Source organism: Carcharodon carcharias, chromosome 6, assembly GCF_017639515.1.
Source record: "Carcharodon carcharias isolate sCarCar2 chromosome 6, sCarCar2.pri, whole genome shotgun sequence".
NCBI lineage: Eukaryota > Metazoa > Chordata > Chondrichthyes > Lamniformes > Lamnidae > Carcharodon > Carcharodon carcharias.
Window position 1 is genome coordinate 86,341,243 of NC_054472.1, and position 24,248 is coordinate 86,365,490.

General features: G+C 43.3%; 1 protein-coding gene and 1 non-coding gene across 2 annotated transcripts in view; one reads left to right on the top strand and one right to left on the bottom strand.

Moving 5' to 3' along the window:
• Positions 1–18,719, bottom strand: part of c6h8orf34 (chromosome 6 C8orf34 homolog) — a 321,869-nt gene extending 303,150 nt beyond the window's left edge. The window contains exons 1-4 of the mRNA XM_041189264.1: positions 18,564–18,719; positions 17,725–17,869; positions 14,959–15,093; positions 14,134–14,262 (exon numbers count right to left, since the gene is read on the bottom strand). Coding sequence (XP_041045198.1) covers positions 14,134–14,262; positions 14,959–15,093; positions 17,725–17,869; positions 18,564–18,719 — 565 coding nt within the window. The remainder of the gene's footprint in view (positions 1–14,133; positions 14,263–14,958; positions 15,094–17,724; positions 17,870–18,563) is intronic.
• On the top strand, positions 6,092–6,210 carry LOC121279468. Its single transcript, XR_005943409.1, has one exon. It is a non-coding gene; the product is annotated as a 5S ribosomal RNA (ribosomal RNA).
• Positions 18,720–24,248: the final 5,529 nt, after the last annotated feature.

A 24,248-nucleotide genomic window follows, 5' to 3' on the forward strand; every position in this document is an offset into this window, starting at 1 on the left:
CCGAGGCAGCTCTGTGTCTTCAGGGAGCTTTCAGTGTGCACTCCCCCATGCATGTGCACACATTCACCCTTGCACTCCCCCCGCCTGCACCCCAGCAGTGCTGAGGTTATCAGTGTGTGTTTCATGCTAGCTGGTCATTAATTGGCCAGCCAGTGTGAAATCGCGGTTGGGGCCTGATCTCAGGCAGTGGTCCATTTCGCGGCCGCTCCCAGGCCCACCTGCCGCGCCCGCCTAATGAAGGAAAATCCTGCTCTGTGTCTCCTACAGTTAATCTTCAAGCTTTGGTATGAATATCATGATTCAATTTTTGATTACTCTGATTCTTCTCTGCCTTCCCCTCTAAGTTTGGAAACACCAGACTTAACCTTGTATATAGGCAGCATTTCATCAACAATTCAGACAGCATTGAACTCATAGTTGAATGAGGCGTCATATGATAACTGAGAATAAAGTGGGAAAGTTGAGTTTCTAGAGTACCTTCTGATAACCTCTTGATTCCAGGCCTGAAAGTTTACACATTCTCTCAGCTAAACCATTTGATGAGGGAGATATGGTGCTGTTTTAATATGTCTGATTCCATTTAAACTCATGAATCTCTGAAACTCTGTACTCGTAAAGACTGTGCCATTATCAGAAACGACTTCCAGTAGGCCATGTATAAGTAAAACAAGGACGCAGTTTATCGATAGTTGCTCTCGATGTTACTTCTTACACATCCATCCGTTTAGAATATGCATCTAGGATCAATAAAAACATGATACCTAAGAATGTCCTACATAATCAATATGTAATCTAACCCAGGGTCAACCAGGCCACTCCCACGGATGCAGTGGAGTTGAAACAGGCAACTTCTGTTGTTGCTGACTATGGAGACAGTGCTTGACCATGCTTTCAATGTCACTGTCAATGCCTGGTCAACAGACATAGCTTCTTTGATATGCCTGGATGCGCACCGTGAAGCACTGTCAAGAATGGTTCTCTTCCTTGCGAAGGGATGACAACTCTTGATCCGCACAAGGTTCCAACTTAACTCTGTTTTTCGGGCATGGAATGGCCTCATCTCTTCAGACACTGATGAATTTGACCACCCTAGCAGTACGAGGCCTCTGACTTAAGGCAAAATTGGATCTTTGTTTGTCCAATTTCTAACTTGCTTTGCACACACAGGTGAAAAATCCAAGAAATTCAGCACAAGCACAACTTCTTGCGGCACTGGAGCATGTCAATGCTACCTGGCAACAGGAGACGACTGAATGCATTCGCATTTGCAATATGTAAGCCAGGGCAGTACATAAAGGTATACTCATATGCAGATAATATCAAAGCCCAACATTGAATTCTTGCTCAACACAAAAACAGAATTACCTGGAAAAACTCAGCAGGTCTGGCAGCATTGGCGGAGAAGAAAAGAGTTGACGTTTCGAGTCCTCATGACCCTTCGACAGAACTTGAGTTCGAGTCCAAGAAAGAGTTGAAATATAAGCTGGTTTAAGGTGTGTGTGTGGGGGGCGGAGAGATAGAGAGACAGAGAGGTGGAGGGGGGGTGGTGTGGTTGTAGGGACAAACAAGCAGTGATAGAAGCAGATCATCAAAAGATGTCAACGACAATAGTACAATAGAACACATAGGTGTTAAAGTTAAAGTTGGTGATATTATCTAAACGAATGTGCTAATTAAGAATGGATGGTAGGGCACTCAAGGTATAGCTCTAGTGGGGTTTTTTTTAATATTTTTTTATAATGGAAATAGGTGGGAAAAGGAAAATCTTTATAATTTATTGGAAAAAAAAGGGAAGGGGATATCACCAACTTTAACTAACACCTAAGTGTTCTATTGTACTATTGTCGTTGACATCTTTTGATGATCTGCTTCTATCACTGCTTGTTTGTCCCTACAACCACACCACCCCCCTCCACCTCTCTGTCTCTCTATCTCTCCGCCCCCCACACACACACCTTAAACCAGCTTATATTTCAACTCTTTCTTGGACTCGAACTCAAGTTCTGTCGAAGGGTCATGAGGACTCGAAACGTCAACTCGTTTCTTCTCCGCCGATGCTGCCAGACCTGCTGAGTTTTTCCAGGTAATTCTGTTTTTGTATTGAATTCTTGCTGATGGAATGGCCTTATCCTCACTGAATAAACCCATTAATGGTTAATGGTCCGACACAATGGTGAAATGTCGTCCATGCAGATACTGGTGGAATTTCTTCACTCCGAATATCACCAATAAACCTTCCTTTTCTAGTTGGGAATAACCCTTCTCTGCTATGGACAGAGTTCTAGAGACATAGCCAATTGGCCTTTCTGATCCATCTTTCATTCTATGTGATAACACTGCTCCCACACCATAAGGAGATGCATCACATGTTAATAGCAATTCTTTCGATGGGTTGTAGTGTACCAATAAACACAATGAATTTAACAGCTTCTTATCTTTCACAGAGGCTTCTTCCTGTAGTGAATTCCACGACCAACGATGATTCTTTTTTAACTCAAGTGTAATGGTGTTAACACTGTTGACAAGTTTGGCAAGAAGTAGCTGTAATAGTTGATCATACCCAGGAAAGTCTTGAGTTCAGTTACACAGGACAGAGAGGGCACATCTTTAATTGCTTTAACTTTCTCTTCTACCTATAGCATCCACCCTGTGACCCAGGTAAGTAACTTCTGGCACTTGGAATGTATATTTCTCTCTCTTTCTTTAATCGAACACCAGCTTCCATGAACCTTCTTATCACCTCTTCCGGATTGGCTAAGTGTTCGTTTTCAGTTGACCCTCTGATCAGAACATCACTAGGTACACTACACTCAGGGAAGTCCTTGCAAAAAACTCTCCATTGTCCTTTGGAAGATTGCACATGCAGATGATACTCCAAAGGGTAGACAAATATATTGATAAAGACCCTTGTGCATGTTAATGGTTACATAACCTCTAGATGTACTATCCAACACTAATTGTTGGTAAGCATTGCTCATGTCCAGTTTTGTATAGGATTTCCTTCCAACTAGCTTTGCATACAAGTCGTCTATCCTCAAGATAAGATATTTATCCAGTTTGGCTGCCTTGTTCACGGTTAACTTATAGTCCCCACAAATGCGTATAGTTAGGCCGGGCTTCATCACTGAGACTATGGACACTCCTCATTCCGAGAATTGGACTGGTAAGACAAATCCCAGCTCTTCTAACTGGCATATTTCTGCATCCATCTTCTCCTTTAAGACATAAGGCACAGGTCTGGCCTTAAAGAAATGGGGTGTCGCCTGAGAATCCACATATATTTTTGTTTGCAAGCCTTTTAACTCCCTAATTCATCATGAAATGCACTGTTCTATTTCCTTAGCAGTAGGGACTCCTGATCTCAGTGAAATATTTCAGACCAGTTAAGCTTGATTTTTTGTAACCAATCTCAGCCCAGAAGATTAGGTCCTTCACCTGTCACTATTATCACTGGAAGCTGGGCTGTTTGTTGCCTATAAGACACAGATATTGTGATGATGCCCTTTACCTGTATGGATTCTCCAGTGTATGTCTTCAATTGAGCCATTGTCTACTCCAGATTCAGTGGCTGGGTATCTTCATTTAAGTACTTGAATGTGCGCTCTCCAACACTGTGGTTGAGGCTCCCATATCCACCTCCATTATTGGTGTCTTCCCCTTAACTTGGATTGTGACAGTAATAGGTTCGGATTTTACAGCAGTATATAGGGAATAGATGTCAGTGTCAGCAGCTTCAGGCTCTGTTGTATTACTTAATTCAATCATATTGGTTTGCTGCTTTACGGGCTGTTTCAACTTTGCCCAGCATTGTTTTACTACGTGACCTTTCTTATGGCAGTAAAAGCATTTTGCCTCCTTGAATCTGCAGGTGTCCGGTACGTGGTCACCCCCACGTCTATAATAGGTTAACCTTGGAGTCACTGCTGAAGTGTTTCTTCTAGGCCTTGTCATGTTTCTAACATTGGAGATTGCTTCTCGTTTCGTTGCTGAGTCTCTGGTTTTCGCACCACACCCGGTGGTAGGTTCCCACACCACATGGAGAGTAGCGCCATGCTGTCCGTGTTGTAAAGCCTGCGAGTCTCTCACAGCACTTTCCATGGCTAGTGCTATTTCCAGGGCATGATTCAAATCAATGTCCACTTCTGCAAGTAAACAGTGCTGAATGGCATCAGCATAAACTCCACAAACAAATTGGTCCCATAGCATATCATTGAGTGTGTCTCCGAAGTCGCAGTGCTCTGTCAACTACTTCAACTTCGCTATATAGGTTACAGTTGAGATGGCTTCGGCTGATAATGCATTTTGACGAGGTCCACTAATTCATTAAAGGACTTAGAATTGGGGCCATCAGACTGCAGATGAGATTGCATATCTTGCTGCCACATACACTCAAAAAGATTGCTTTCTGCTTTTCCTGCGCGGTAATTTTGTTCGCTACGAAATAAAAACCAAGGTGCTCGACAGGATCGATTCTGCCAAAGAGTGGCATGACTGGTGAGTGTTCTTTTCTTTTCTCTTAAGATTTGATGTACTCACATTGACAAGGCGAGGTGCAGTGTCGGAGACATTTTACCATCGTCGCCAAATGTAATGACTTGACATATCAGGCAGGTTGCAACAAGAAACAGATAACTTTATTACAGAGAGCTTTTCAGATGCTACATGCTTGAACCAGGTCCTCCACAAGAGGCCCCACCCCCCAGATTACCTGCACTTAGGGCTCATTGATCGGAGCCTTCAAGAACAATCACATGACCCCTGATTGGCAGTAGAAGAGCAAATACCTTCAGTTACTACAAACACCAACGTGGCCCATGATAGCAAAATGTTCGAACATGCCTGTTCTAGATTATTTTCCTTCCCTTGCTATGAGAAAATGTCACCTTTGCTCCTTCAGAAATGAGAGATCAGGGAATCAATTATGTGATAGGTAGTAAAGTTCATGTCCCACCTCGGTACTATGGCACGATGTGTTGTAATTCACTGTCCTTCAGTTGCAAAACGTATTCCCACAATTCAGTTTACACACTAAGAATTAAAGTTGATAAACTGGATACTTAAAATTCAGCTTCTGAGTTCATAGATTGTACACAAATATTGATACTTAAGTGGACAAGCTTAAAATATTTCATCATCATTGGGAGTATATGGTTTAAAATATTTTATGGGCTAATATGGGAACACTGAAAATTCCATGTTTTGCACTGGGATAGAGGACTGAAAACTGGTTAAAGCATCAATTGCCAACCTCCCTTGTACAAAACATGGGGCTGGATTATATGCTGAGGGCAGGGTTCCTGCATCCCAGCGTAAAAGACAGGGGCAAGTCCACCACTGCTTAGCCGCCTCACCCTACTCTTATTTTTTGGACGATGGCCCTTTAATTAGTATGAGCCGGGACTTCCAGTTGTCTCCAGGAGGAAATCTCACTTCATAGAGATGCCAGCCAATCGGAGGCTAGCAGCTCTACATAGCAACATGCCTGCAGTAGCAGTGGCCACTGCTGGTGCTGCAGGTAGGTCAGGCAAGTGGCGTTCAGTGATGGATCCAGACATTCAGATGAGGCCGGGGTCTCACTGGGGCTATGTTTGGGAGCATGCTGGACAGGGCAATGGGGGATGGGTGCACATGGGGAGGTGAAACTGTGGGGAACGTGCATTGATTGGCACCAGAGGTCTGACAAGAGGCAACCCACCCCCTTTAATTGGTCCATAGTCTGCAGAGTGAAAGCTGCTGGGCTGCATATTGAGCCCCAACCTTTCCCACTACCTGTTAAATCAGAGTGGATGAGGTACTTAATTGGACATTAATTGCCCACTTAAGGGCTTCAGTTGGGCTACAGGTGGGTGGCAGCCTAAATAGCCAAGTGGTTATGGTACTGGGCTTGCAACCCCAAGCTCAAGAGTTCAAATCTCACAATGGCAAACTATGAAACAATGTAACTTCATCTGAATAAGAACAGATGGAAACATTTAAAAGATTATCAAGAGTTCAAATCTCACAATGGCAAACTATGAAACAATGTAACTTCATCTGAAACAGATGGAAACGTGTTTGTACTCGAAAGAGTTACAACTTCTTAAAAAAAAAAGCCTACGGCCATACTAGTCTGAAAACGCCCGATCTCGTCTGATCTCGGAAGCTAAGCAGACTCAGGCCTGGTTAGTACCTGGATGGGAGACTGCCTGGGCATACCAGGTGCAGTAGGCTTTAGCTTGGCCTAAATAGCCAAGTGGTTATGGTACTGGGTTTGTAACCCCAAGAACAAGAGTTCAAATCTCACAATGGCAAACTATGAAACAATGTAACTTCATCTGAAACAGATGGAAACAGGTTTACTCAAAAGAGTATCAAGAGTTCAAGTCTCACAATGGCAAACTATGAAACAATGTAACTTCATCTGAAACAGATGGAAACAGGTTTACTCAAAAGAGTATCAAGAGTTCAAATCTCCTGCAGTGATGTCCTGGAACTGGGATAATTTAAAGCTTGGCCTAATAGCCAAGTGGTTATGGTACTGGGTTTGTAACCCTATGATTAAGAGATCAAGAGTTCAAATCTCACAATGGCAAACTATGAAACAATGTAACTTCATCTGAAACAGATGGAAACGGGTTTGTACTCGAAAGAGTTACATCTTAAACCCTGCGCAAGGATGACATGCAAATTCGTGAAGCGTAAGAGGCTTGGCCTAAATAGCCAAGTAGTTACAGTACTGGGCTTGTAACCCCAAGATCAAAAGTTCAAATCTCACAATGGCATTAAAAATATTGAGCTTGGCCTAAATAGCCAAGTGGTTATGGTACTGGGTTTGTAACCCCAAGATCAAGAGTTCAAATCTCACAATGGCAAACTATGAAACAATGTAACTTCATCTGAAACAGATGGAAACAGGTTTACTCAAAAGAGTATCAAGAGTTCAAATCTCACAATGGGAAACAATGAAACTTCATCTGAATAGGAACAGATGGAAACATGTTTACGCGTGTCTGTGAGTGTCCAGGTCACAGCCGATGCCATCCAAGACCTGAGAACGGTCGTGCTCGGACCCGATGTTATTTTGGGTCTTGAGGTGGCCCAGGTGCGCGGTGGTCTTCCGTCTGAGCGTTCCCCTGTTCGGACGGAATTCCACATTGGCCCCAAGCCCCGAACCCTCCCTCGGGTGCTGGTGCCCCACAATATGAGCCGCCTCGGGGACATGCCCTCTGTGCCATTTGGCACGGCAAAGAGGGGCTTTTTGTACGGACTGCTGCTGCACACCTTCCATTTTCTCGCCCTTGTCCGTCGACCGGACACGCCCTGGCGTGCCTTGTTGCCGTCCGGCGGCGGAGGCCCCCGATGGGAGGCCCTCTACGGAGGTGTCCTCCCCCTTTCTATCGGAGACCTGGGTTGGAGGGTGTTGCATGCAGCAGTCCCTTATAATAAGAGGATGCATAGGTTCGCGGACTCTCAGGACACGTGCCCTTTTTGCGGTCTTGTGGAGTCCATGGACCATGTATACATAGGGTGTTGTAGGCTGCACTCCCTTTTTAGTTATTTGAAAAACCTTTTATTGATGTTTTGTTTGCACTTCAGCCCCACGCTCCTGATCTATGGGCACCCGGTGCGGAAGGGGGTCGGGAAGGAGGAGGACCTCCTCGGTGAACCTGCTCCTGGGCCTGGCCAAGTTGGCCATTAACAGGTCCAGGCAGCGGGCGATCGACGGGGGAGTCCCGCCCGATTGTTTGTCCCTCTTCCGTGGCTATGTTCGCTGCCGGATGTCCCTGGAGAAAGAGCACGCGGTGTCTGCTGGCACTCTCGAGGCCTTCCGTGCTCGGTGGGCACCGCGGGGACTGGGGTGTTTTGTTGACCCCTTTAATCACATTTTGATTTAAAGTTTGTAAGTTTCCTTTAAAACTTTGTTCTTGGTTTTACAGCTGACCTGAATTAGGGGCTGTGCCTGATTTTTCCCAATTTTGTTGATTTGGTTTTCATTTAAAAGATTATCAAGAGTTCAAGTCTCACAATGGCAAACTATGAAACAATGTAACTTCATCTGAAACAGATGGAAACAGGTTTACTCAAAAGAGTATCAAGAGTTCAAATCTCCTGCAGTGATGTCCTGGAACTGGGATAATTTAAAGCTTGGCCTAATAGCCAAGTGGTTATGGTACTGGGTTTGTAACCCTATGATTAAGAGATCAAGAGTTCAAATCTCACAATGGCAAACTATGAAACAATGTAACTTCATCTGAAACAGATGGAAACGGGTTTGTACTCGAAAGAGTTACATCTTAAACCCTGCGCAAGGATGACATGCAAATTCGTGAAGCGTAAGAGGCTTGGCCTAAATAGCCAAGTAGTTACAGTACTGGGCTTGTAACCCCAAGATCAAAAGTTCAAATCTCACAATGGCATTAAAAATATTGAGCTTGGCCTAAATAGCCAAGTGGTTATGGTACTGGGTTTGTAACCCCAAGATCAAGAGTTCAAATCTCACAATGGCAAACTATGAAACAATGTAACTTCATCTGAAACAGATGGAAACAGGTTTACTCAAAAGAGTATCAAGAGTTCAAATCTCACAATGGGAAACAATGAAACTTCATCTGAATAGGAACAGATGGAAACATGTTTACGCGTGTCTGTGAGTGTCCAGGTCACAGCCGATGCCATCCAAGACCTGAGAACGGTCGTGCTCGGACCCGATGTTATTTTGGGTCTTGAGGTGGCCCAGGTGCGCGGTGGTCTTCCGTCTGAGCGTTCCCCTGTTCGGACGGAATTCCACATTGGCCCCAAGCCCCGAACCCTCCCTCGGGTGCTGGTGCCCCACAATATGAGCCGCCTCGGGGACATGCCCTCTGTGCCATTTGGCACGGCAAAGAGGGGCTTTTTGTACGGACTGCTGCTGCACACCTTCCATTTTCTCGCCCTTGTCCGTCGACCGGACACGCCCTGGCGTGCCTTGTTGCCGTCCGGCGGCGGAGGCCCCCGATGGGAGGCCCTCTACGGAGGTGTCCTCCCCCTTTCTATCGGAGACCTGGGTTGGAGGGTGTTGCATGCAGCAGTCCCTTATAATAAGAGGATGCATAGGTTCGCGGACTCTCAGGACACGTGCCCTTTTTGCGGTCTTGTGGAGTCCATGGACCATGTATACATAGGGTGTTGTAGGCTGCACTCCCTTTTTAGTTATTTGAAAAACCTTTTATTGATGTTTTGTTTGCACTTCAGCCCCACGCTCCTGATCTATGGGCACCCGGTGCGGAAGGGGGTCGGGAAGGAGGAGGACCTCCTCGGTGAACCTGCTCCTGGGCGTGGCCAAGTTGGCCATTAACAGGTCCAGGCAGCGGGCGATCGACGCGGGAGTCCCGCCCGATTGTTTGTCCCTCTTCCGTGGCTACGTTCGCTGCCGGATGTCCCTGGAGAAGGAGCACGCGGTGTCTGCTGGCACTCTCGAGGCCTTCCGTGCTCGGTGGGCACCGCGGGGACTGGGGTGTTTTGTTGACCCCTTTAATCACATTTTGATTTAAAGTTTGTAAGTTTCCTTTAAACTTTTTTCTTGGTTTTACAGCTGACCTGAATTAGGGGCTGTGCCTGATTTATCTCAATTTTGTTGATTTGGTTTTCATTTAAAAGATTATCAAGAGTTCAAATCTCACAATGGCAAACTATGAAACAATGAATGTGTTTGAGTGAGTTAAAATCAAGAGTTCAAATCTCACAATGGCAAACTATGAAACAATGTAACTTCATCTGAATAGGAACAGATAGAAACGTGTTTGTACCCGAAAGAGTTACAGGTGGGTGGCAGCTTGGCCTAAATAGCCAAGTGGTTATGGTACTGGGTTTGTAACCCCAATATCAAGAGTTCAAATCTCACAATGGCAAACTATGAAACAATGTAACTTCATCTGAAACAGATAGAAATGGGTTTGTACTCGAAAGCGTTACAGCTTCTGGAACTCGAAAGAATTACAGGTGGGTGGCCCACCTGATTCCTCCCCGCCACTCAAAATCACAGTAGAAGTGGGGGGTTATGGGCTAGCCAACACCGAGCACACCCCTAATGCCACAGTGCCCTAATTTTTGTTGCCTGTTGGTGGTTGGTAAAATTCAGCCCATGCTTTCACATTTACTATGACTGTAATTGAAAACATAAAATTGTAGCAGTGCTATTGAAATGCAGTGTGCATCATTGTTCCAAATCTCTGGAATCTTTATTAACTTGAATTCCAGTAAGTCCTTTAAATTACTTAATTAATGAAAAGTAATAGAGTATGCAAAAACAATCAGAACACCAATTACAGTGAAAATCTTATTTCATTAGTAAAGGAGCTAGAAAGTCAAACAGTCTGATGGATAATGTAAATAAAAATAAAAACAAAAAACTGCGGATGCTGGAAATCCAAAACAAAAACAGAATTACCTGGAAAAACTCAGCAGGTCTGGCAGCATCGGTGGAGAAGAAAAGAGTTGACGTTTCGAGTCCTCATGACCCTTCAACAGAACTAGGTGAATCCAAGGAAGGGGTGAAATATCATATTTCACCCCTTCCTTGGATTCATCTAGCTCTGTTGAAGGGTCATGAGGACTCGAAACGTTAACTCTTTTCTTCTCCACCGATGCTGATGGATAATGTAACCACTTTTGCTAATTTATCAATTTGATGGGAGATGCTGCTGGTCTGTTGAGTTCCTATTACATTTCTATTTTAACAAACCCCAGGGCTGGTCTAACAGATGCTGTCTTGTGCACTTGGAATTACATATGGTTTGGGATGGGAGAGTGGTCTCACTGCTGGCAGCTTCGAGTAATATAAACCCGATTACAGACAAGGGTACATTTTTTATTGAAAAAACAGCATTGTTGAGATAATTAGAGTGCCAATGGGCCATAATTTCCAAGCTCCCCAGCATCGTAAAGATGTGCTGGAAATCCCCTTTGGAAGCTCCCAGGTGAGTTCTGCACAACAATTGCCCAGAAAAGGAAATTTCCCCTGGGCAATTGCCCGGCACCAGGAACCATTGGAAAATGCAATTTAAATCATAAACTTCGGATGGTTCCAACTAGCTTACACCAATAGTTACCCAGAAAAGTTTAGAAGGAATAAAACCACTTCTAACTTCTGGGTAACTATTGTACAGAGCCAGACCCAGACCCACCCCCATCCCCATGGTACTCCCCCACTACCCACCCCCCCCAACACCTTGACCCCCCCAGGGGTCTCCCCCCAACACCCCTCCCCCTGCACAAGACAATGGCATTTCCACCCCGTTGGACTCTTCCCCAACCCCAACAGGTCTGACCTGAGACCCGGCCCCCTCCAACAACCCCCTCCTTCCACACCATCCCAAACTCTGATCCCTCCCTACCTCCCAAATCCTATCCACTGACCTTAGGCACTTACCTTCTGCCTGGCCTTTCAAGGACCTTTACATTTCAATGGACCTTTAAACTCACCTGCTTTATGACAGCTAGTGCTGTAGAAAAAAAGGGGGGGGTATGGCCTCCTTCACTTCGACACTAGGCCCTGGGGACGCACTGCACTGCCTGGATCTCACCCAGCCTGTGGTGGAAAGTCGGACAAGACAGACTGGGAAAAAAATTCAGGTAAGAAATTGGGCATAGAGTGGCAATCCAACACTGATTGCCACTCCGAGGAAGATGAGGCCCAATATTTCAGCCAGGCTCAGTATAAAATTGTTGGTAATATTGATTTTCATGACATCAATAAATCTAATGAAATCCCTTACTAGCATCCAGGTACTGATGTGCATGACGGTTATATACTGAAGGAACTGTTGAAGATATCAGATCATGTACAGGACACATAAAACAACTGCATGTCAAAAAAGCACTCAGAACTCAAAAAAAAACCTGAAATGCTAACGCATAGCATTTGCCAGGAAAGTAATTTTACAGCACTGTGGGTGTTCTTATAAGAAATGGACTACAGTGGTTCAAGAAGGCAGCACACCACCTCCTTCTCAAGGACAATTAGGGATGGGCAATAAATGCTGCCCGAGCCAGCGACACCCACATCCCATGAACAAATATTTTAAAAAGCGTAAGCGGTTTAATTGGCTCTCTAAATCCTGATTTATGAAATAAAAGCCCAAGCGACTGCAGCAGTGTCTCAGCTGCCTACATGAGAGAGCCAAAGATGTAAGCAGATTTCCCAGATGTAAGCAGGTTATTAAAACAGTGGCTGCAGAACTGGAAGGCACAAGTAGAAAATTATCACTTAAGTGAGATGAGGGATTAGAAGCAATGGTATAATAGACTCCCAGCAAAGCTAGCTAATATTCTGTTGATTTAGCCCTTAGGAAAAAGCATGTGTATGGTTTAAAGGACATTGGCATAAATAGAGACATAGACAAGCAAGTGCTCTATGATGCTGGCATTATGGAAGAGCATTTGTGGAACCCAGTTGGGCCAAGTCAAATGAAAGAGTTTATAATGTTAGACTATTACCTAGACTTCCCTGGGAATAAGGGAGGCACTTCTCATTCTGCGAAAGTCTGACCTGCTTCTATTCATCTTTCTCAGCCCATTCAATGCATAACATGCATAGCTATGCGGTAGCATGGCACATTAAAAGGCTGAAATTTACATCTAAAACTGTCACAATGAAATCTTAAAGGAACTTACTGCAGCACATACTAGCTGTATTTTCAGTTAATGGCACAAGTTGGGCTGCATGTTGGTCAGTCACTGCATGTGTTCCTTAAATTCACAACATTCAAAACTGCTATCTCTGGTTGCAAGATCAGATGGCACATACTAAAGGGGAACACCCAAAATGGAGAAGGTTACCAAACTCTTGATTCCCTTGAGTAATCCTCTTAAACTTCCTGCCGAGAAGGATATCAAGGACATGGTGAAGCTGAAGCTTTCTGCTAAGCTAAGGGTTAATACCATTTTCTTCCTGGTTAGGAAATTGGTTGAGCAGTAGGAAGCAGAGTAGAGATAAAGGACAGGAATACCAATTGGCAAGATGTGACTCGTGGTTCCCACAAGGATCTATGTTGGGATCTCACTTATTCACCATATTTATTAATGACATAGATGATGTGATAGAAAGCCACATATTCAAATTTGCCAAATTTGTAAGCAGTATAGATGGAAGCATTGCATTGCAAGGAAATATTGATCAATTACACAAATGGGCAAAACTGTGGCAAATGGATTTCAATTCAAGTAAATGTGAGGTCATTCACTTTGAACCTAAAAAGGATAGAACAGAGTAGTTTCACTGGAAACAGTAGAGGACCAAAGAGTCTTGGGGGGTTCAGGTACATAGATCATTAAAATGTATGAACAGTTAAAGAAAATGATCAAAAGGTGAAGAGAATGCTTCATTTATATATATATTTATATCTCGAGGTCTAAGATACAAGGAAGTAGAAGTCATCTTGGACACCACTTTTTTGGCAGATATTATGGCCTTGGAGGGGGTGAAGCATAAATTTACAGGAATGCTATCTGGCCTTAAAGTGTTGAGGTATAAGGAGAAATTACATAAACTAGGATTATATTCCTTGGAACGTTAAATGGTTAAGAAGTGATTTGATAGATGTTATCAAAATATTAAGGGGAACAGATAGGGAATAGATGTAGAGAAACTACTTTGGTTTTGGAGTCAAGTGTCAGGCGGCAGAATCTAAAAATTAGAACTAGATCTTTCAGGGGTGAAATTAGGAAACACGTCCACACACACACAGTGGTAGAAGTTGGGAACACTCTTCCACAAATGGCAACTGATTCAAGATCAAATGTTAAATGTCAATCTCAGATTTAAAATTATTAACCAAAGATAGGAAGGGATATGGGGCAAAAGCAGGTATATGGAGTTAGGACCTGGAACAGCCATGATCTTATCACATGCTGTAATAGGCTCGAGGGGCTAAGTGATCCTGTTACTTGGTTATTCTTATGTCTTTTATCCCTTCTCACCCAATCACAGGTACAAAGAAAGCTTTTTAAAAAATCACAATGTAAATTATTCTTAAATGTACTAAAATGAAACTCCGGCCCAGTGTAACAGTATTTTGTAACAATATTGTAGAACATAAATAAACTGATTGTGATCTCCTTAAAAAAGGTTGAGTATGACTTCCTGTCACTATGTTAACCATCACAAATAATACTCACTGCGAGAAAGGTTCTCCAGGGCCTTGCCTAACTTTTTGCTTTCCTGAAGGATATGATTCAGTTCATCAAAGTTCTGGCTTTCTGGTTTTGTTCGCCAGTCCCATGCAGCATGTTCTATTGACCTTGGCACTGCAAACATTAAGAAAATTGTAAATTCAAGTCAGCAAGTATTTCTCACTGAATTATGCACATTTTCTCATGAATAGAGGGTTAACTTTGTTTGACCCTGTCCACCAACTAATTTAACTAAATAATGCATGATCTGGAACATGAATCCCAACTGGAAAGAAAATTAATTTAACAATTCATATCTGTCTGTATGTATTTACATGAAATTTGTAAACATTTGCATTCAGGTGAGAATGTTGTTTAAAAGATACCAATTTCTGCTTTACACGGTTATATACATTATTTTATCTATGTGGATTGTCTTCTTTTTATCTCAAACACTGTCCTGCTGGTTATAATATTTTCAGAAGCTCCTTTTCCCTAGATTTCAGACATCGACAACACAATTCAATTCTGAGCCTGAATGACAGCTTATACATCACTTGGTTCACTATCAGTATCAACAGCATCATTGGTAAATTAAAGCTAGCTCACATCATTAGATTGATCTGGAATAGAGCCAGAAAAGAACTTACTAAACAATCAGTCGCAAGAGACTTCCATTTTTTGATATTGTACAGAGTTCCAGTAATCCCAAAATATCAGATGTATGGACATAACCGGATTCATTTCAAGAGGTCACAAGAGCTGCAGCACTAAACATTGAAATGAAATAAATAACCCAAAGCTAGAGCAGCTAAATGAAATGATGCTTACAGGACTTTGATTCTGGTGATGGTGGCGATATGTTGGAGACAGAAAGGTCGCTCTTAGACTTTTTTGGTTTTTTGGCATTTGTTAGCCATGGTTTATCATAACCTCTACAATCTCGCCGTGACCCTTTGTTTTCTGGGAGAAAAGCAAACATTAAATCAGCAAGGAGGAACTGGAAACCAGCTAATTGAATAATTATTCAGTAAGAAACCAGTGAATGTTTATTATTGCTTGTTACACCGAGAGGTTTTGGTATTAAATAATTTAAGGGCCAAAATGTATTTCCAAACTGTTCAATATTCCAGCTACCTGTCATTATAAAATTTCTTTTATTACACCAGATATTATCAGAATATATAGGCTGGATTCTCCTCCATGGGGTAGACATCCGCCTCTCTACCTCCATGTGGTAGGCATCCACCTGTCTACCTCCATGGAGTAGGCATCCACCTGTCTACCTCCATGGGGTAGACATCCACCTGTCTACCTCCATGGTGTAGGCATCCACCTGTCTACCTCCATGGGGTAGGCATCCACCTGTCTACCTCCATGGGGTAGACATCCACCTGTCTACCTCCATGGTGTAGGCATCCACCTGCCTACCTCCATGTGGTAGGCATCCACCTGTCTACCTCCATGTGGTAGACATCCACCTGTCTACCTCCATGTGGTAGACATCCCATGAAGCTGTCTCAACCCTAAGCCTTTCTCTGGAGTTGGTGATGGTTAAACATGCATGGTTGAATTTGCATGGTGGATTCCCATTAGGATCCCCACTAGTATGAGGGAACCTGACAATGGTCAGCCCTGAAATTTTTTGCCCTTTTAAATGCTGCTGGAGGCTTGCATTCTTTGCATTCAGCACTGTCGATCACTCCACACACTTCAAATATCTTTCCTCCACAACCCACTGTGTGGCATTGCTGTCTCCTGATTCTACTTCTATCAGTCACTCTATACACATTACTCAACCTCCAATTTTCACCTCAAATTCAACTACGACATTTCTCCTTCCATACCCACATTAGGTGTAATTCTTGACCCGCCCCATCCTCTTCATCATTTACATGTTATCTTTTGGACATGTTATCCAGAGATACAGGGTCAGCCATCATGTCTATGCTAACAGCTTCCAGCACTACTTCATCACTTCCTCCAATAACCCATAACTGTTGCCATCATATCCTCACCAACTGCCCATCTGACTTTAAAGCCCGAAACAAAATTTACTCCAGATTAATGTTCATAAAATTGAAACGATTCTCTGACTTAAACAAACACCTACGCATTATTAGCCTTGGCTCCATTTCACTCTCCAGCTGTCATCTCTAGTGAGATGTAACATTGGCACAATGGTCACCCCCAAGCTTTGCTTGCTGGTCCACACCAAGAGTCTTGACACCATCCAGTACCAAGCAGCCACTTGACTGACACCCTATCCACCGCCTTCAAAATTCACTCCCTCCACCATTGACACCACAGTGGTAGCAGTGTGAAACATCTCCAAGATGCATTGCAGCAACTCATCAAGACTCCATCAACAGCAGCTTTCAAACCTGCGGCCTCTACCACCTCAAATGACAAGTACAACAGATGCATGGAAACACCACCTACAAGTTCCCATCCAAGCCACACACCAACCTGACTTGGAAATATATCGCTGCTCCTGCACTGTCATTGGGTCAAAATCCTGGAACACCCTTCCTTAACAACATTGTGGCTATACCTACACCACATGGACTGCAGCGTATCAAGGCGACAGCTCACCACCACCACCTTCTCAAGGGCAATTAGGCTTGGGCAATAATAAATGCTGGCCTAGCCAGCAATCATCCCGTGCCCACACCCCATAAAAGAATACACAAAAAAACCCACAAATCAACTCCCCCTCCACTGTCACCCACCCCACTGCCCTTATCTCTCACCTCTGCTACTGAAATCAGAATCCATCCTTGGAAATTTTACGGCCCCTCCCACTGGTGGGATTTTCTGGTCCCACTGAAGTCAATGGGCTTTGTAACGGCTGGCTGCATTTCCGGGCCCTGCCTCACCGCGACAGGGCTGTGACATTCCGCTCCATGTTTTTACTCAATAGCACTTATCTTGCTGGTCTCCTTACTTTGAATAGTTACACAAAACGCTACAGCTAGTGTCTTTGCTCACAGTAAGGACCGTGTTCCCATCACTCCTACCATCATCAAGCTCCACTGGCTTTCTGCATCCCACTCACACAATTTTAAACTTCTTGTATTCACCTTTAACTACCTCTTCCTACCTCTGATCTCCTTCGGCTGGCCCTATGTCCCTGGAACACTCTCCCGTTCTTCAATAATAGCCTCAGCCAGCAGCCCAATATACGTTAGGTACATCTGCTTTATGTAGCAGAATTTAATGTTGTTAGCAGAAGATGCAAATGGAAGGATATCCGGGAGACCCTGAGATCCTGACAGCTTCAAAAGAACAGGGAAGAAGAAACACTCAACTCCTACTTCCGTCAGAAGTTCATATGGGTGCCAATAAAGTGCAAAAAACCCAGCAGAAGTAGGTACTGCCACAAATTTCTGTTCTTCCCTGGTGGGTAAACAGGACTAAATCTTCATGATGGTGTGAAATTTCTGGTCCAGTGTTCTTTTACATAATTTAACTTTACAACAAAGCATAAGATAGTAAAGTGACCTGTTATGTATGAACTAAACTCTTAAACAAAGAAAGACATTCAAGAATTACTAAGACTCAACATGTTTGAAACTGTGCTGAAGACATTTGTGCCATTACCAGTTTGAGCCCACAGAGCAGCTGAGCCTGAAAGTGTTCTTTGTAGCTGGCTGCGACTTCCTTGTTTATTTTGCAGGTGACTTATTAGAAAAGGAATTGGCTGGTCTGGTGTCTCTGTTATCAGTTTTGTCATCATTTCCTGAGTGAAAAAGGGAAAAGAAAAATGACTATTTGAAGTCATTGTTACTTAGTGCCACCAGGTGTACATCTTTTACCACATTGTTATTTGCCAAACACGTACAAATGTGTCTGAGCTTGGCCTAAATAGCCAAGTGGTTATGGTACTGGGCTTGTAACCCCAAGATCAAGAGTTCAAATCTCACCATAGCAAACTATGAAACAATGTAATTTCATCTGAATAGGAACAGATGGAAAATGTGTTTGTACTTGAAAGAGTTACAAATGTGTCTGTTCTCTAGAGCCCTGTAGCAATGCCGACCAATAAAACTTATTCACACAATATATCATTATGGCTACATGTATGCAGGGACATAACTCAGGTTGGCACATAATGGAGGCTATGCACAATGGCTGAAGAATCCAGTTGGGATCAGGGCGAGTAAAATCAAATTAGTTGGAACCGCAAGTTAAAAATTCAGTAACATATTGATCATACTTATATACTTCTGATATATAAATTGCTGACTTATAGTGAAATAAGAAGAAAACATGGCACAAATATTACTGATGTTAGAAGTCACCTCAGGAGCCAGTACTTTCCCACTGATTCTCAGGCGCCAGTTAAAAACAAGGACCAATCCATAAATTAGTTGTCAAAATAGAGTGGCTCCTTCTTTCTTCCATACAATTGATTATTCTAAGACTGTATTCACAGGACTCCAACCTATATTACTGTTCAGCTGGTATCTCAGGGCACTCATTGGGCTGAATTTAATGGCCACAGTGGAGGCCCTGTCCTCTGGCCAGAAAACTGGGCCGTAAACCCCACCATGGCCATTTTCGGAAGCCCCACAGGAATTCGATGCCATCGAAGTTAACTGCCTGCTACTGGGGCTTCTGTTCCTTCAAGGCCAGCAATCCCACCTCCAAGAGCTACCATCCTGCAGAGTGCTGGTGGTTGCTTAGTCCCAGCAGCATTACCGGGAACCGCATCCATAGAGAAGGCCCTGAGGCCCTGGAGTGCAGCAAGTTGGGAGGGCTTGCTGGAATTTGTCAGGCACTCTGGGGGAGTTGGCAGGGTGGAGGGGGAATATCACTGAGGTGAGCAAATACAATTTTTCAGCAGGGGCCCAAAGAAATCCACTCCCAGTCCCCTACTTCCAAACACCCATTCCCCACCCCAGCCACCCCCAAGAGGCTGCCAGCTGTTACTGCCCAGTAAGAGCTTCAATTTGCCTCTGAGGAAGGCTGTCCTTGACCTTCCCCACAATTGACCTCATTCCATCCCTGCCTTTGCTCCTGATAGTACAGCCCAAACCCCACCACCACCGCCCCCGGCACCCCCCCAACCCCCGACCTCTGGTGGCAGAGGAGGCAGTTAAATTCCACCCATTATAACTTGTAACCTCTTCGAATGATATGGATGGCCTGGTTTGAGATACATCGCCAGTTCTGCAACACTCTCTGCTGACTTAGTCTTAATTACCTTGATTCAAAGGCAAACTTGCTGGCTTTGAGGGAATGTGTTGTATAAGTTTGCCACTGAGAATGCCACAAATCCCTGTCTCAAGAATAACTTCAAACTTTAAAGTACAATGAACAACTATTGCACATTTACACTCAAGCTGTTACTTGAAATAAATCTTTAAATAATCTGATCACAACAAACCTTTTTTTACTTAACTCTAAATATAATTTCAGCTATCTTTATTGTACAGATTCTATTAGATTGATTGTTTAAGAATACTTTATTACAAAAATCTTATTGAATATGTTTAATAACATTGAGACAAGTTTTGTGTGCAAAATGTTCATTGTCTAGGCTGGAAATTGCAGCTTGTAGTTTAGGTATTGAAATGAAGACTGTGGCTTTTGACTTGAAAGCTGTAAATGCTGGAACTTGTCAGGCACATGGTCGGGGAGAGGACACTTTGGCTTGAGTGAAAGTGAGCCAGAGACCGAGTGAGTATATTTGGGAATTTGGTTCAAAGTGGGAATTGGTGCATAGGGGGAGAGGTGTTTTAGGTAAGGTTTACTGCAAGAAGTAGAGTGTGCTGAGTGGGGAGTTCGGTGAAGGGCAGGGAGGAGGTGCTTTTTCTTCTACTCTTCTTCAGCCTCCAGTATTTAGTTTCTATTTTGGTGCAGAAGAAGGTACAGATAAATCAGTAACTGGTATTAGTTTTATCAGTATTGTAAGTACTGTATAGTTTTATCAGTATTGCCAAGTTTACTGGCAGTGCCAAAACCTATTGGGAGGCATAAACTTTATTGATTATAATTAATTAGCAATAATTAATTAATTAACAAGTATTGGACTTGGCAGCGCAGGTGATACGCTGTGATCGCAGGATGTGGGAGCTTCTGGATACCAGTGTGATCCAGGGCAAACACATATGCAGCAAGTGTTTGCGGCTGCAAGAATTTGGCTCCGAGTTATTGAGCTGGAAGCCAAGCTGCAGACATTGCGGCACATCAGGAAGGGGGAAAGTTACCTGGACACTTTATTCCAGGAGGCGGACACATCCCTTAGGGTAGGGTCTTCTGATTTGGTCAGTGATCAGGGACAGGAGGGTGTGAATGCAAGTGAGGCAGGTCAGGGGACCCAGAGGGCAGGAGTGCAGGAGCCTCGGTCCTTGTAATTGTCCAACAGGTTTAAAGTTTTTTCAACTTGTTTGGATGAGAGTGGGGGCTGCAGGGTAGGTGAGTTGACTGGCCATAGCACCGTAGTACAGGAAGCCATGCAAGATGGGGGAGTTACAAAGAATGTAGTGGTAGTAAGGGACAGTATAGTCAGAGCGGTTGACGCCATTCTCTGCAGCAAAGAGCGTGAGTCCAGGCAGCTATGTTCCCTGCTGGATGCCAAGGTTTGGGGCATCATCTCAGGACTGGAGAGGAACTTGCAGTGAGAGGGGGCAGCCCAGTTGTCATGGTCCAAGTTGGTACCAATGACATAGGCAGGACAAAGATAGAGGTTCTGCATAGTCAGTATAATGAGCTAGGCACCAAAATAAGAAGCAGAACCTCAAAGGTCATAATCTCTAGATTATTACCTGAGCCATGTGCAAATTGGCATAGGACAAATCAGATTAGGGAGATGAATGCATGGCTCAAAGACTGATGTGGGAGAAGTGGGCTCCAGTTCATGGGGCACTGGCACCGGTAGTGGAGAAAGTGGGATCTGTACCATTGGAACGTCTACAGCTGAACCGTGCTGGGACCAGTGTTCTTGTGAGCCATAAAACTAGGGAAGTAGGGAGGCTTTTAAACTAAGTAGTGAGGGCAGGGGATCAAATTTGGGAAGATGTGGTACATCAAATAGTAGAGGCAAGGCAAGAGAGAAAGGTATTACAGGAAATGAAAAACAGACTTGACAGGAAGGGATAGAGAGTACAAATCTAATAGTAAATCAACAGATTAGACTAGAAGTTATAAAAAGAATAATAGGATACCACTAAAGGCTCTGTATCTGAATGCATGAAGCATTTGAAACAAACCAGACAAACTGAGAGTGCACATAGAAATAAATAGGTACAATTTGATAGCCATTACAGAGGCATGGCTGCAGGAGGACATGGACTGGAACCTGAATGTTAAAGGGTATAGGACATTTAGGAAGGGCAGGGAGTGAGGAAAAGATGAAGGGGTGGCTCTGTTAGTTAATGATGGTATTATCACAATAGAGAGGGATGAGCTAAGTTCAGGAAACCAGGATGTGGAAACGGTTTGGGTAGAGATGAGAAATGGTAAGGCAAGTAGTCACTTGTCAGAGTCGTGTACTGGCCCTTTAACAGTAGCCACATGGTAGGGTAGAGCATAAAGGAAGAAATATGGGAGCTTGTCAGAAAGACACAATGATAATCATATGAGATTTTAATCTACAGATTGGCTGGAAAAGTTAGATGGGCAAAAGGACCCTGTCTGAGGAGTTCTTAGAATGTTTCCAGGTTAGTTTCTTAGAATAGCATGTTCTGGAACCAGAGAGCAGGCTATACTAGACCTGATATTGTGCAATGAGATGGGATTAATTAATGATCTCATAGTGAAGGTAGCAGCAACCATAATATAATTGAATTTTACATTCAATTTGAGGGAGAGAGGAACGGGTCCGAGACAATGTTTTTAAACTTAAGTAAGGGCAATATGAGGGCACGAAAGAAGAGCTGGCTAAAGTAAATTGGCAAATTAGGTTAAGGGATAGGTCAATAGAGATGCAGTGGCAAACATTTAAGGGGATATTTCAGAATACAAAGAATAGACACATTCCAACCAGAAAGAAAAAGTCCAAGGGAAGAACATACCATCCGTGGGTAACAAGAAATGCTAAAGATAGTATCAAACTTAAAGAGAAAGCATGTAATTGTGCAAAGATAGGTGGAAGGTCAGAAGATTGGACAGAATATAAGGAACAGCAAAGGATGACCAAAAGATTAATAAGGAGAGAAAAGTTAGAGTATGAATGAAAGCTAGCCAGAAATATAAAACAGATAGGAAGAGTTTCTATAACTATTTAAAAAAGAAACAAGTTAACTAAGTGAGCGTTGGTCCTATACAAAGTGAGTCTGGAGAATTGATAATGGAAAACAAGGAAATGGCAGATTAATTGAATAATTATTTTGCAACAAGTTTCACTATAGAGGATACAAGTAACATCCCAGAAGCAGCTATAAATCAGGAACTGGAAGGGAGGGAAGAACTCAGGAAATTAACAATCACCAGAGAATTGGTACTGAGTAAATTGTTGGAACTGTAGGCTAACAAGCGCTCAGGTCCTGATGGGCTTCATCTTAGGGTCTTAAAAGAAATGGCTGGTGAGTTGATTGATGTATTGATTATAATTTTCTGAAACTCCCTAGATTCGGGGAAGTTCCCATTGAATGCAAGACAGTGAATGTAACTCCATTATTCAAACAAGGGAGGAGACAGAAACTACAGGCCAGTTAGCTTAACATCTATCATGGTGAAAATGTTACAAGCTATTATTAAAGAAGCTATAGCAGGGCACTTGGATAAGTTCAAGGTAATCAGGCAGAGCCAGCATGGTTTTTGTGAAAGGGAATCATGTTTAACCAACTTGTTGGAGTCCTTTGAGGAAAGAACATGTACTGTAGATAAAGGGGAACCAGGGGATGGTTTTCCACAATATGAGCAAGGATGAATTGTCTGATTTTGTTGGGACTACCCAGTCTTTCTAGCTTGCCTTTTGTCTTTTGCTAGCTGTATTCTTTGCTGTTCGAAAGAAACAATGCCATTACTTGAGATTGCTCCCCAGGTCGTTCTTTCTTGTGCAACATTTCTCAACCTGTGTGGATATGCCATATTTCCTGAAGCTCACTATCTACAGGTCGGTGAACCTTAACCTCAGCCGACCTCACAGGTGGTGTCCAAGATTAGGTTGTGAATATGCGACTGTTTTAGGAATTTTATCTTCGGTCACACATACTCTATGTCCACTCCATCTGAGCTGGGCTCTGATGATGGGCTTCAATTGCAGACATTTCTGCTCTTTAAAGTACCTCAGTGTTGGGCATTTTGTCCTCCTATTTGATGCCCATGATGGTCCAAAGGCATTTCATGTAGAACTGGCATATAGGAGGGTAGGCATTACCACAGATTTGTACACAGAAAATTTTGTTGTAATAAAAACAGAAAATACTGGAAAAGCTCAGGTCTGCCAGCATCTGTGGAGAGAGAAACAAAGTTAACATTACAGCACAGAAGGAGACAATTTGACCTGTCGTGTCTATGGCAGTTAAAAGAAAAAGCAATATTGTCTTTCCAGTTCTTTGTCCGAATCCTCATAGGCTACGGCGCTTCAAGAACTTTCCATCACACTTTGAGTGAAATAAATTACTCCTCTCTCTTTCTACCAATTATTTTAAATCTTTTCCTCCTGGTTATTGACCTCTCGATTAACAGAAATAGGTCCTTCTTACCACTCTACTTATGTTCCTCAACTAAACCTCCCTTCAATTTCCTCTATCCCAAAGAATACAACCCCAGCTTATTAAATCTTTCTTCATAACTAAAGTTCTCCATTACTGGCAAAACCTTTGCAGATCTGCTCTGTATTCTCTCTGGTATGATCACATCCCTCCTGTAATGCAGTACACTAACTTTGGCCTAACTAGTATTTTATACAGTTCTAGCATATCCCCCCTGTTCTTATATTCTATACCTCAGCTAATAAAATCAAGTGTCCCATATGCCTACCTAAGCACCTTATTTACTGTCTTTCTGCCCTCAGGGATCTGTGGGCATGCATGCTAAGCTTCTACTGCTCCTCTAGTCTTCTCAGTATCTCACCATTTATTGTGTATTCCCAGGCCTTGGTCACCATCTCCAAATGCATTACCTCATTATCTCTGGGCTGAGTTCCAATTACCACTTTCCTACCCACC